This window comes from Siphateles boraxobius, unplaced genomic scaffold, assembly GCF_051911475.1.
Source record: "Siphateles boraxobius isolate OS27281-9 unplaced genomic scaffold, OSU_SipBor_1 122, whole genome shotgun sequence".
Lineage (NCBI taxonomy): Eukaryota > Metazoa > Chordata > Actinopteri > Cypriniformes > Leuciscidae > Siphateles > Siphateles boraxobius.
In genome coordinates, this window is record NW_027508725.1 from 526,407 (window position 1) to 540,711 (window position 14,305).

Below are 14,305 nucleotides of genomic sequence, written 5' to 3' on the forward strand. Positions count from 1 at the left end.
TTCAGGGGCGCGAGAGCAGCGTCCATGCACATCATAATATACAGGATGCCAGGGACAGGCCGAACGGTAGGACTGTGTATTGATATGCCTAGCCCTCGAAGGCGAATCTCAAAAATCGCCTGTGACGAGAGAATGTCAGACTCGCTGTCAGATCCACATAGACTTGTGCTCTGAATGGAGTGGCAAGTACTTTGGGGACTTAATCATGTCTTGGTTTGAGGATGACCTTGGAGTCATTAGGCCCAAACTCAAGGCACGACGCGCTAACAGAAAGTGCGTGTAAGTCACCACCAGCTTGACTGAGGCGATAGCCACCAGAAAGGCTGTTTTCAGAGATAATTAAGGTCCACAGACTGTAGAGGTTCGAAAGGGGTACCCTTCATGGCCTCCAGGACCAAGGAAAGGTCCGAGGGGGAGCGAGGAGGGTTCATCCTTCTAGCTCCCCTGAGGAAGCGGACTACAAGGTCGTTCCTACCTAGTGACTGGCCATGCGAATGTTTGAGAAACGCAGCAATAGCCGCCACATATACCTTGAGCATGGATGGGGATCTACCCTTATCCAAGAGCTCCTGTAGGAAGGAGAGAACCTCAGACACCCTACAATCTTGTGGATCCAGGTTGCGAGCTGAGCACCAACCTGAGAACACTGACCACTTGGAAGCACAAAGCCGTCTAGTAGAGGGCAATCTAGCTTTCGTAATCGTGTTTAACACTCCGTCGGGGAGACTGATGGGTACCCGTTGATGGCCCACACATGCAGAGCCCAAAGCTCGGGTCGTGGGTGCCAAATCGAACCCCCGGCCTATGAGAGGAGATCTCTCCTCAACGGGACAGGCCACGGAGAAAAGCTCTGAAGCTGCATCAGCTCCGGAAACCAAACTTGGTTCGGCCAGAACGGAGCTACTAGAAGTACACAGGAACCGTTCTCCCTTATACGCTTGATTACCTGTGGTAACAGCATGATCGGAGGGAAAGCATAGAGAGGGTGGCTGGGCCAGTGATGGGCCAGCGCGTCCTTGTTCTTTGTGAAGCATATTGGACACTGAGCGTTGTCTTGAGACGCAAAGAGGTTGACTTCTGCTGTGCCAAAGTTGTCCCACAACAGCTGAACTGTCTGAGGGTGGAGGGACCATTCCCCTGGGGGAACATTGTCCCTGGACAGCCTGTCTGGACGCACATTAAGATGGCCTGGCACATGCGCCGCTCTCAGCGAGAGTAGGTTGCGCTGAACCCATATAGGATGCGTTCTGCCAGTGCATGAAGGTTCCGTGATCTCAGACTGCCCTGGCAATTAATGTAGGAAACCACCGACATGTTGTCCGTGCGGACAAGGACATGGTGGCCCTTTAGAAGGGGAAGGAAGAACCGCAAGGCGTACTCGACCGCCTTCATCTCTAGACAGTTTATGTGCAAGCTCTTTTCTTGGCTTGACCACAGGCCAAAAGTCCGTCTGCCCTCATAGAGGGCACCCCAGCCCGAATTGGAGGCGTCTGTCGAAACCACTATCAGTCTAGAGATTACTCCCAGGTTTCACCTGTCTGAAACCAGTCGACCGCCTTCCAGGGCTCCAGAGCTGTGACACAGTTCTGAGTTACCTTGAGACGTAAACGACCGAATGCCCATGCTCGACGCAGGACCCGCATCTTCAGCCAGTGCTGTAAAGGCCACATGCGAAGCAGACCTAAACGAAGAAATTAAGTTGTGAATGGACTGTGTGTTTGACATGCGTTTTTTAATAAAAATTTGCATACTTCACCTCCAATTGTCATGTTAAGGACAATATTATTGTTTTTTAGTCTTGGAACCTATTTTATTGGACTCCTTGACCACAAAAATGTACCCGTTGATACCAAATTTGTCATTATAGCTATAACAGAAGCAAAGATATGGGCCTCTCATGTATGGTCGGCAGTCATTTTTAAAAAATGTGCGTATATAAGATACAAAATGCGATCTCACTTGTGTCTTAGGATAAATTTATTTCTATGGCCCTAAGGTACTTCCATACCAAAGGGGACCTTTGCATTATGACTTGAAGTCAAAAGTCACTTAACCTCCCTACTACTGTGGCCCAATGGGATAGTAAAGTGTCCAGTCGTTGCGAATCTCACCGGAAGTAGTAGATCATTTTCACCTGCTGTTTTATGAATACTATCGCAGAGCAGTTCTTGTGAATGGCAAACTCAAAAAGGCAGAGTTTTTTTTAATTTTTTTATATAAATATAGTGCAGAGTGGCTCTTACAAAGACCTCCAATCTCGGCTCATTGCTTAAGGATAGTTTAATTATGACTCTAATTTGCTTTTAGTCAAGTCATTAGCCTATAGAATGACATATTTTTTCCTGTTTTAACTGTACTGTACTGTACTATACTTCATGACAAATTAATTAAACACAGTATCCAGTAACAAGTAATTCTGAATTCATGCTGCCTGAATAATATTTCCTTCTTCAGTGCTTCTGTTCTCCCAGAGGATTATGGCTTCTCATTTTACAATCTTGAAGCTAAAACAAAACAAAGCTAAGGAAAGAAAGCCCAGTCTGTCATCTTTTTCTGTGTGGCTATGATATGATGAATAATTTCTGTTCAACTCATAATGCCCGCCACATCAGTTATTTATATATTTATTGTAATCTGAAAGATATTGAAGCGCTCTTATCTAGTTTAAATGAGAAGGCAAAAAATCTTTAAAGGCTGAGAAATACATAATAATATTAATATTATTATTGCCCAGTGTGTGTATATGTAGATATCCTTTAATAAAAGGTTAAACAAAGGCATATGTTAAACCTAAGACAAGTCCCAGTGTCACAGTCAGCATATTTGCAGAGATACTGTACGTAATAATCTCTTCAGAAGTTAGTTCGTGGTTTACAGGCTTTGACTATAATCCAAATCCAAATTACAGGCGAGACTATCAGTATGTAGAAATATTTTCAAAATGTTGTCCTCAAAGACAAATACCAAAATAAGCTCTATTGCTAAACATTTTCTAAATTGTCATATATGTTTTATTTAATTTTGTTTAAATTAAGGGCCATTCACACACGATGCTCTCTTGCATTGCGCCTGCAGAACCAGTAACCAAAAAAAAATTCCAATTTCCAAAAACAGTTTAAATAAAGTGAATAACTGAGCAAATAAAGGCACAATATATTTGTATGTTTTCTATGTGCTCTTGTTTGTTATCATTTGCAGCGAGTCTAAAACCTGTATGCTGTTCTATGGATAATGGTTTGGATATTTTACATGTACATTTATGCATTAGGCAGATGTTTTTATCCAAAGCAACTTGCATTAAATTTAAGGTATACCTTTAATCCACTATAAGTATAGTAAACTGCCTGCTACAAACCAGTGTTTATGGTTATGACCACAAATAAAAAGAATACGATGACAAATGTCAGTTTGCAATATCAAGCAGGATAGTGGACTGTTTTTGTGAAGCTAAAATACTGTAACTGCAAGTGTCTGACAATGAAAGCCAAGTTAAACACGCATGTGTCCACTCTTATGTTAAAAATAAAGTAAATAAGGCTTGGGTACTTTATCTTCCACTGTTGGTCCTTCTTCCTCTGTGACGACCATTGAAACCCACTCGACCATGCTAAACCACTCACCGAACACTTTATGTCCAACACACTTTATGTTGAAATGTGTACAGCAGGGTTCCTCAAATCCAAGCCTTAAATCCTGATCAAACTCAGCTGCAGGTCATTTTATAGTAAAGCTTTATAGTAAAACTGAAGGCAGTGTACAGTCTCATCCTCTCTTCTTCTGTCTAGGTTCACAGAGTTCCTGGAGCCCTTTGAAAGAGTTATCCAACCTGAAGAACTATGGCTTTACAAGAACCCTCTGGTGGAATCAGACCACATCCCGAAGAGAGTCATGTTTGTAAGTGCACATCATTCAGCACAAATATTACGGCAAATTTAATCATGCTTTCCAGTAAGGCTGGATTGCTTTAACCCGTCTGAACACATTTTAACATGATGCATGATTGCTCATTAAGTTTCCAGACTGCATTCTTATTACTGCCGAAGAGGAGCTTCAGAGACACACTAGGCACATTTCCATTATTTCACACCGATTTCATAATAGTTTGATGGGTTCAATATGAAATGAACACTGCTGAGGAAGTGCATGGCTTTAATTTTGTTTGCTAACAGTGTTTAGTGGCTTGCACTCACATATTATTACAAAAAGCAATGCAGTCATTACACGAGTCTTGCTATTAACTCCAGGAGTCTGCCTATTTTCCTTACTGGACCACTTGTGTTGGTGTATTTTAATGGTGTGCTAAAAGTCGTTATCAAATTCTTTTCAATATCATTTGCCATTCATTACAACACATAAAACATTATATGTTATAATACCACACCAACAGATGTTTCCACCACACATTATTATAGAAAAGAGTCATGTGCAACTATCATATACAGATACATACAGGAGACCCAAAATACATAATTATCTTTAACAAGACAATAAATAAAAAATTAAATTCAACAATAATCAATTTTTTTTCTCCAAATGGTTTAATTAATATTTTAACTAAATGTTTTCTAGGTTTAGAAAAGGGCATTTTGCAGAAAACTAGTGCCTTTAGTCAAACTAGATTGTAAGATATATCTGTAAATAAACTATAGTAATAATAGTATAGAATAGTAAATAGTAAAGTCCAATAGTAATGCAAAAAAGCAGTAACACGTACAGATTGTTTCCCCCTCAATTTGTCTAACATTTAAGAAAAAGGATTTTAGTAAAAAGATAGGTATATATATGTATATATATATATATATATATATATATATATATGCTCCAAAAAATCATATTCTTCCCCAGATGAGAAGTGGGGAAATTTTCAGACTAAAGATATTTAAACTCATATATTACCCATATTCACAGATGTTTAATTTTTCAAGTACTTATTGTAAAGAGCCACGAATCTGTGGATTTAACATTTACAGGCATGATCTCACCCTCTCATTTTCTTCAAATCGAGAAATTTTTACAAAAACATCTAAGAGTTTGAGCTGTTTTGTGTGGGAGGTAGTTGGAGGGTGTACACTATACAAGCTTTTATAACCTCAAGATATAAAGACATTCATGAAGTAGCAGGAAAAAAACTTTGATTTCATCTAACCCATTATATGCTTTTGGATAGAAAAACAGCTTCTTTTCTTTTCCTTTTTACCATAATCATGTCGGCTTTGTGAAATAGGATGCAGTAAAGGGATATTGTGTTCATTTTTCTTTACAGGCAATTTCATTCCTCACCCCGCTGGCTGTGATATTCGTGGTGAAGATTATACAGAGGACAGACAAGACAGAAATTAAAGAGGCTTGTTTAGGTGAGTACCCAAACCATGCCAAAAATATAGTCAACAAAGTCAGTGACTAATGTACATCATTCAAATCTGTACAAAATTAATGTTTCTACCATTATTAAACATGAAAAGTGACCTTTATGCATGAGTGATTGTCTTTTCTTCCCTATTGTGACATATAACCGAGTGAAACCTTTCTTCTAGAACAAGAAAAAATATAGGGTGAGACTTGATTTTGTCCGTGGGGAATTGATTGGATGGTTTGATGGTTGTGGTTTGCTATTGGTGGATCTCATGTGAGTGACAGGTTGTCCCGCCCTCGTGCCAGTAAACATGTCATCAGAGAAGAGATGTCACTGCAAGAAGGAGAGGAAGTTATTTTGATTAAACATTTCAAGGGCACATGAATTTAAGAAAAAAATAATGATGTGCACTGATAATTCTATCCATCAATTAATAATAATTACTGCAATATTCCATAAAAAATTATAATTGTCAATTTTGAATTCATGGTGACTTTAAGACAATATGCAGGCTTTGTTTTTTTAATCTCAAATCAATATTTCATGTAACCATAATTATTTATTTGGTGAGTTGCCATTACCCTGTAATACGTTGTCTTATATTTACTCAAGTATGCTTTCCTCTGCTTTGCATCTTGGTCCTGATAACTCTGTTAGGTTGGGGTTACTATTGTGAAAAAAGATATAATCTAAGTATATTCTTCCTTACTTAATGAATATTCATAGTGAACCAACTCTGTTCCCTTTCGTTGTCACTCCGAGTTCCGTCAGATGACGACGAATGGGGGTTTCGCTTAGAAAGCCTATCAACTTCGAGTATTACAAAACGAGCCAATGGCAAAGAAATGCCATGGGTCTGCGGAATTTGCATAGCTTATCTCCGTCTTACCTCGTGGGTATAAAAGGAGGATGCCGGCAACATGCAGATATGTTTTCGCTTCGAAGCCAAGTTCATTCTTCACTCCACAAGCCATCTCTGAACTGTCAGCTTCTTACAAACTAACGAGATTCACTGGTGTTGGTGTGACGGCGATCTCCCGGCGAGTGCGCGCTTCCTGCTTATCTGTGCAGTGGTTTGCCAGTGAGTGTGTTTCTCCCCGGGCGCTTCAACACTTTCAGAGTTTCTTTTCTCTCACAAAAGAGCTAGCACGAGGGAAGTCTTTTTAAAGGCAGTTCGCCCGTGCATTTCTGGTGGCGGTTGACTCATTTCCGATTTTGATGGGCACGTTCTCTGCTCTGCGTGCTTGGGCTTGATCACGCTAGAGCAGTGTTTGTGGATGACTCACGTTCTCCCCGCGGGAACGTGACCATCACGTCATTACGGTCGAAACTCAATGATCTCGTTTGAGAGAGAGTCCCCTCATCCACACACCGATCTAACACTCTCCACGTGAGGTGCTACTTCGGCTCGTGGCCAGGGTGACCTGAGGGTGTTGGTGTGGAACAAGGCGCCGTCTAACCCCAATACCTTTCTTCCTGGATGTGCATCAGGAGATCTCGAATTCCTCGAAAACCCCCATGTCTTCCAGCGATCCCTCGTTGATCTCCTCAGCCCTTCCTTCCCATGGCCACTGCTCATGGGTACACTGGGGTCCCCCGGTTGAACGCTCTGTTGTGATACTAAAATAACTGTGTCCTCAGAGTGCTTCTTCTCGGCGCGATCCTAAGTACCCGTCCGAAGCCTATAGTTTTTCGTCTACACTTGTGCCGAAATCCTATAGCGCCCAGGACAGGCAGCCGCCTCACTACATGCCATGGCCATTCTGCTGGTCTTCCTGGCCCAGGTGTTCATGGACATGCAGGAGGGCAGGACTGACCCAGGGCTCTTCATTGAGCTGCGCGCCGCCACTGACCTTGCTCCCCGAGCAACGAAAGTGGCCGCACGCTCCCTGGGTCAGTTGATGTACACCATTCAAGCCTGTGGCTCAACCTGTCCGATGTGCAGGATGTCCGGCGGTACCGTCTGCCCGACACCCTCATATCCCAGGTCAGCCCTTCGGCGGTGCGGTTCAGGGCTGTACAACAGTTCTCAACCGCCCATGAGCAACCTGAGGCATATTCTGCCCCGACGGCCCCGCCGTCCGCTCAGATCCCTCAGTCTGCCCACCGCCGAAGGCGCCCTCCCGCGGCTTCCTCCCCGTCCGTTCACCCGGGCTGGCTCTGGAGGCCGCAGGGGGACGCCACAGCCCTCTCCTGCCCCGCCCCCCACTAAACGCCGGGCAAAGCGGCGCTTTTAAGACGGGCTGCTCAGGGATGATGGTGATTCTCAGGAGATGGTAGCGGGACCACTCCTTCCCCCGGTGGAGGGCCGGGGGAGAATCCTTTGTTTTCCACTCCCTGCTGCTCACCCCTGGGTCAGTCATTCCGCCTTGCTGCACCACCGGTGCGAAGTCTGTGGTTCAAATGACCCTGCTGGTACAGTTCTTGGGAGCCTGGCTAGAGCTTCCCAACCTGTCCCGCTGGGTCACGCGGACGATCAGGCTCGGCTACGTGATTCAGTTCGCACGGTCTCCTCCCTGCTTCAGGGGAATCCGTTCCACTATGGTCACTGGCAATGCCCTATCCTCCTAAGAAAACCGGTGGGTTACGGCCAATCCTGGACCTGCGTGTTCTGAACCGCTCCCTTCACAGGCTGCCGTTCAAGATGCTCACGGCCAAACGCATTTTCGAGTGTGTGCGGCCCCAGGATTGGTTTGCAGCAATCGACCTGAAGGACGCCTACTTTCATGTCTCCATTCTTCCTCGACACAGACCGTTCCTACGGTTTGCTTTTGAGGGGCAGGCATACCATTTGGGCTAGCCCTGTCTCCTCGCGTCTTCACGAAGGTCGTCGGGGCAGCCCTTGTTCCCCTATGGGAACACAGGGTTCGCATCCTGAAGTATCTCGACGACTGGCTGATCCTAGCTCACTCTCGAGACCAGGTTTGCGAACACAGGGACCTAGTGCTCCGGCACCTTGCCCGTCTGGGCCTTCGGGTCAACTGGGAAAAGAGCAAACTTTGCCCCGTGCAGAGGATCTCTTTTTCTCGGTATGGAAATCGACTCGGTCGCCATGTAAAAGGCGCAGCTTTCGAGCGAGCGCGCGCAGTCACTGCTGACAGTTCGAGGGCAAGTGTGCGGCTCCACTGAAACCTTTTCAGAGGCACCTGGGGCATATGGCATCTGCAGCCGCGGCAACACCGCTCGGATTGCATCATATGAGACCGCTTCAGCTTTGGCTTCGCGACCGAGTCCCGAGGTGGGCATGGCAACACGGCACCATCCGAGTACCAGTTACTCCGACCTGCCGTCAGACCTTCACCCCGTGGTAGAACCTCAGTTTTCTACGGGCCGGAGTGCCCCTGGAACGAGCTTCTCGGCATGTTGTCGTAACGACAGATGCCTCCACCACGGGCTGGGTCGCCATGTGCAATGGACGTGCTGCCACGGGCTCCTGGACAAGAGCCCAGCGCCTTCTGCACGTCAATTGCCTCAAGTTGCTGGCTGTACGTATTGCTCTGTGCCGCTTCCGGGCCATGCTCAAGAATCAACACGTACTAGTCCGTTCAGACAATTCCGCCACTGTAGCGTACATCAACCGTCAAGGTGGTCTACGCTCTCGCCGTATGTCGCAACTCGCCCGCCACCTCCTCATATGGAGTCAGAAGCATCTGAGGTCGCTTCATGCCATTTATATCCCCGGAGCTAGATAGACACAGATAGATCTGTTTGCCTCTCAAGACTCGACCCATTGCGCCCTGTATTATTCCCTGACCGAGGGCACGCTCGGCACGGATGCACTGGCGCACAGCTGGCCGCGGGGCCGCAAATATGCGTTTCCCCCAGTGAGCCTTCTTGCGCAGACCCTGCGCAAGGTCAGGGAGGACGAGGAGCAGGTCTTTCTGGTCGCGCCGTACTGGCCCACCCGGACCTGGTTCTCCGAACTCGTACTCCTCGCGACAGCACCTCCTTGGCCGATTCTCCTGAGGAAGGACCTCCTTTCTCAGGGACTTGGCAACCTGTGGCACCCTCGTCCCGATCTCTGGAACCTCCACGTGTAGCTCCTGGACGGAACGAGGCAGGTTTGAGTACCCTACCACCAGCGGTGGCGGCTACCATCACTTTCGCTAGAGCGTCGTCCAAGAGACACATCTATGCGTTGAAGTGGAACCTCTTCGTCAACTGGTGCTCTTCTCACCGAGAAGACCCCCGGAGATGTTCGATTAGTGTCGTGCTTTCCATCCTTCAAGAAGGGTTGGAGTGAAGGCTGTCTCCCTCCACCCTGAAAGTCTATGTCGCCGCTAGTGCCGCACATCATGATCCGGTCGAAGGTAAGTCTGTTGGGAAGCACGACCTGATCGTCAGGTTCCTGAGAGGAGCGAGGAGACTGAATCCTCCTCGCCCTCCTCTCTTTCCCTCTTGGGACCTCTCAGTGGTTCTAACTGCCCTGCAGAGTGCTCCCTTTGAGCCATTGCAATCAGTGGAGCTTAAATTCCTGTCAATGAAGACAGCGCTCCTGGTTGCATTGGCCTCCATCAAGAGGGTAGGGGACCTGCACGCATTCTCCGTTGACGAAGCGTTCCTGGAATTTGGGACGGCTTACTCTCACGTGATCTTGAGACCCCGGCTCGGAAATGTGCCCAAGGTTCCTACCACTCCCTTCCGGGATCAGGTGGTGAACCTGCAAGCGCTGCCCCTGGAGGAGGCAGACCCAGCCTTGGCACTGCTCTGTTCAGTACGCGCTCTCCGCGCCTATTTAGACAGGAGCAGTGTTTCAGGACCTCCGACCAGCTCTTTGTCTGTTATGGTGGGAAGCTGAAGGGAAAGGCTTTCTCCAAGCAAAGGTTGTCTCACTGGATAGTGGACGCCATTGCTTTGGCATACCAGCAGCAAGGTCGACCATGCCCCCTTGCTGTGACTGCCCACTCCACCCGGAGTGTGGCGTCCTCTTGGGCTCTAGCGCATGGCGCCTCGCTAACAGACATCTGCAGAGCTGCAGGCTGGGTGACACCGAACACATTCGCCAGATTCTACAATCTCCGAGTGGAGCCAGTGTCCTCTCATGTACTCGCTTCAACCAGCTAGTACTGGAACTGCTCAGGTGTCTTCGCTTGCTCGCCATTCCACTCCACGGACTGGATACGTGCGATATCTCCTCAGGTGAGCTTCTCCGAAAGCCCTGAGTTCCTCCAGCACTCCTGACATCGGCGCCACTGTCTATTGCCTGCGCGTCGGCTAGGTGCCTCCTGTGTGCATGGTCCCTCCTCCGAGCGACCCCCAGATGTGTATTTCCACTGTAAGCATCTCTGAACATGTGTCTTTCCCTTGGAAAGCCACCTTGCCACCCCTGGGGTTGAAATATTCCACCTGAGGCTGGATAACCCAGTATTCTCCATATGTATCCCTCCGGGTCATATGTGTATTCTCTAAGTCCCCCCCCCCTCTGGGTTGACAATAATTGCATATTTACTCCAAGCTATGGGATATGCTCCCCAGTGTACCTTGGTATTCCTGTGCTAAATAAGAGGGATCTCAGATTTACGCAGCGCACTGGAAGACAGCCGAGAAGGTGGCGTGATTAGACTGGTAACCTCATTCGTCGTCATCCGACGGAACTCGGAGTGACAACGAAAGGGAACGAGGGTTACATACGTAACCGAGACGTTCCGTCTGCCTGCCACTTTCTGCTGTACCGCGGGGATCGCCTGAGCTCAGTCTTGGCTCCTCAGCGAAGAAACATATCTGCATGTTGCCGGCGTCCTCCTTTTATACCCACGAGGTAAGGCGGAGATACGCTATGCAAATTCCGCAGACCCATGGCATTTCTTTGCCATTGGCTCGTTTTGTAATACTCGAAGTTGATAGGCTTTCTAAGCGAATCCCCCATTCGTCGTCATCCGACGGAACGTTTCCCAGCCTGTCATCAGTAATTCCTCATTTTGTTGAGAATGAATATTAGAATAATTTGCTCCTTTTAAAACAAGGGACAGGACTTTTATGGAAGGCATTTCCTAACATTGTACAACAATCACACTACTTACATGATAATAGTCATATCATGAGAAAATTTTGCTTCATACGATAAAAACACTTGATGTACTGTACTATGAAACTATGAGACTCAAAGCTTTCTCCCACGCTGCAAAAACGGTTCTTAAACATGATGCCCACAATGCCTATTGGACATTCATAAACTCAATCAGCCCAGTCAAATAATTTGTTTATTGCATGTTCCACATGTAATCACTGTGCTTTTTTATAAAGGCCTTTTTAAATTGATTTCATACCCTCTGCCCTATAATTCAGGAAACACACCATGTTTTTTTTATCAAGCCACAAATTCGCAAAGAATCTGAAATGCTATGGTTACACATGCCTTACTTGGCTTATTTGCTTGTTCAAGTTGTTCCTCAAAACCATGTTTCTGTGTTTCTTTGTTTAATCAACTATTTGTCTCCACGGTAATCCCACATTCTGCAGAGAGTATACAAAAATTAACACTATGGGACTTACATTACACATTTAACATTTAATACTGTTTGCCTTAAGCCTCAACGAGCAGCCTGGGAATGCAAGTTTTTTTTTTTTTTTTTTTTTTTTTGCAGGGCCAACACACACTTTTCTACTCTATAGAATTGTATCCTTAGAGGCCCCAAAAAATCACTCTTCTACCATTACCTACTTGAATCAGAGGATTCTGGTAAAGGGTTTGTTCCCGCTAATGTGAAAAGTAATTTCCACCCAAATAAATTCCCAGAACTACTCTTTTCCATACAATGAAAAAAAACCACATCTTTACCGTCAGTCACAAACTATTACAAAAAAATACCAAAAGAGCACCATATTATGAAAGCCTCTCCTTCACTGTAGCTCTCAAATTTCATTCAATCTTACTGAAATATCAGCTTCAACACACGTCGAACCAGGTTTGACGTCAGTGATGCCAGATGCCACTGACTCCACTTGTCCTGTGACTGACTGTGGCCGTTTGAAATCACTTTTTGAATGTGGTTTGAGAGCGAGATTTGAATGAATAATACTTAAATCTATGTCTGTTTCTCAAGCAAAGCTATTGTATGACTTCAGAAGACTTATGCAGCACAAAAGTCATTTTTATTTAAGTTAAGTCTGTAAAACCTATGTTGCTAATGTATTTTTTTATGTTAAATTTCTGGCTTTTTTTCCACAGCTGCCGTTTTTTTTACCGTGAATTTAACAGATTTTTTTTTACAGTGTATTATAATAATCTCTCTTGCCTTCACACATGTGATTATGTATATTACAGATACTTTATGGAATAGTCCAAACTGAACTGAGAATGTTAAATGTCAAATGAGTGAACAAAGCCATTAAAAGAAATCTGTACAAATCCATTTAAAAAGTCTTCATAAGAAGAAAAAATTCAATGATCATGTACTTTTCTATTTAGATGACTGTTTTAAATTGCACAACTACAAAAGAGCCAGGAGGACATAAAACTGATTTAATTACGGAAAGACAAACAGGACCATAATGTGATCTTTCAGATGTGAAGTGTTCAAAAAGACGTAATGAAGTAATGACAATGAACATTTAGTCTCAGGTGGTACTTGTGTTAAGGGTCATGCAAGTTATGCAAGCGGACTTGGGCAAGTTATTTCTTCCCTTCATTTCAAACATGTCAGAGATTGTAATGAAGTGTCTTAGATGGTGTATTGTTAGAAGACTGTTCAAACAGGTGACAGAGGTGAATCAGAATAGAGGCTCTTACTGCTAATGATGTTTCATTTGTAGAGGAGCTTTCACAACGTTGTCCTCCTCAAGCTTACGCATTGAAAAAAAGGTTCAAAACAGTCCAACTAACTGTAACTGTTTACTAAAACAAATCAGTGACAGTGAAAAGTAAAAAATTTAACTAAACACTAAACACTAAAACTAAAAACTAAACACTAAAACAATTTTTTTAGTTAATGATCTGTAAGAATGGAGCTTCATAAATGCTGTTCATTGATTCGAGTAAATCTTTTTTTTATTTTTTTATTGTTTTAATTCTACAATATATGGCGTAAAAACGTCGGAGTGCTGCCCTCTTCAGGTTGAACGGTGGCTACTGCAGTAGAATTTTCTTATTAGAAGTTGTGGTACCCTCTGACGTCAGAGTACCAGCTAACCACGCCCTTGCCTACAGAGAGATGCTCTCAGGTGCATGCACCCCTCCGCTGGGCTCTGCACACTTTTCCAGTTTTTCCACAGTTTGTAAGTCATTAGAGGCTAACATCTATATGCTAATATTTAAGTTTACAATACACTTTTACCAAATTTACATTAGTGCCATATCATTATGCAAAAGCCTACAAGTTAATAAATAAAAACTATTATAATAAAAAAATCAATTTGGCTTTCAATGGTTCTAAGTCAGCATTAAGCATCATAAAACGATCAATGTTATCAAATGGCTCATTGGTCTTGGTTAAACCTGGTTATGTCAGTGCATATAATCTAATACAATACGCATTTTATGCTTTGATTCGAGTCTGAACTGCACAGAGCTTTAACATAACCCTCATCCATTCAACATTTTTTGCTTCAAGCAGATGAACAGACTTTTTAATGGTTAGAGATACAGACAACAGAAGTAAAACTGGGATGGTAAAGTATAGTACAGGAAGGTTCTCAGAATTATTTTTTCCCACAGTGAATTTTCAATGGACTGTTTGTGGATACCAAGTGCTGGTTATATCGCTTATGCCAGATAAAGGATTATTTAGGCCTTTAGTCCTAAAATAGTTTAATATTGCTTGTATTAATTCTTAATGCTTTTGAATTATGGCTTGTCTATTCATGACCAGTTAACGATAGAGGATGAATGGGCTAATCAACTTTATGTATAAACATATAGTACTCTCATAGTGCTCTCTCCCACTGATCACCTCCTTTTTACTAAACTTTTTAGTAGGCTTGGGAAGGGTTAGACAGGGCTGGGAACCACTGCCT

The 14,305-nt window shown here is 44.4% G+C and overlaps 1 protein-coding gene across 1 annotated transcript in view; it reads left to right on the forward strand.

Moving 5' to 3' along the window:
• plpp4 (phospholipid phosphatase 4) overlaps positions 1 to 14,305 on the forward strand; it is a 132,937-nt gene that overhangs the window by 75,014 nt on the left and 43,618 nt on the right. Inside the window, exons 2-3 of the mRNA XM_077223937.1 lie at positions 3,786 to 3,894; positions 5,264 to 5,354. Of these exons, the coding sequence (XP_077080052.1) occupies positions 3,786 to 3,894; positions 5,264 to 5,354 (200 nt within the window). The remainder of the gene's footprint in view (positions 1 to 3,785; positions 3,895 to 5,263; positions 5,355 to 14,305) is intronic.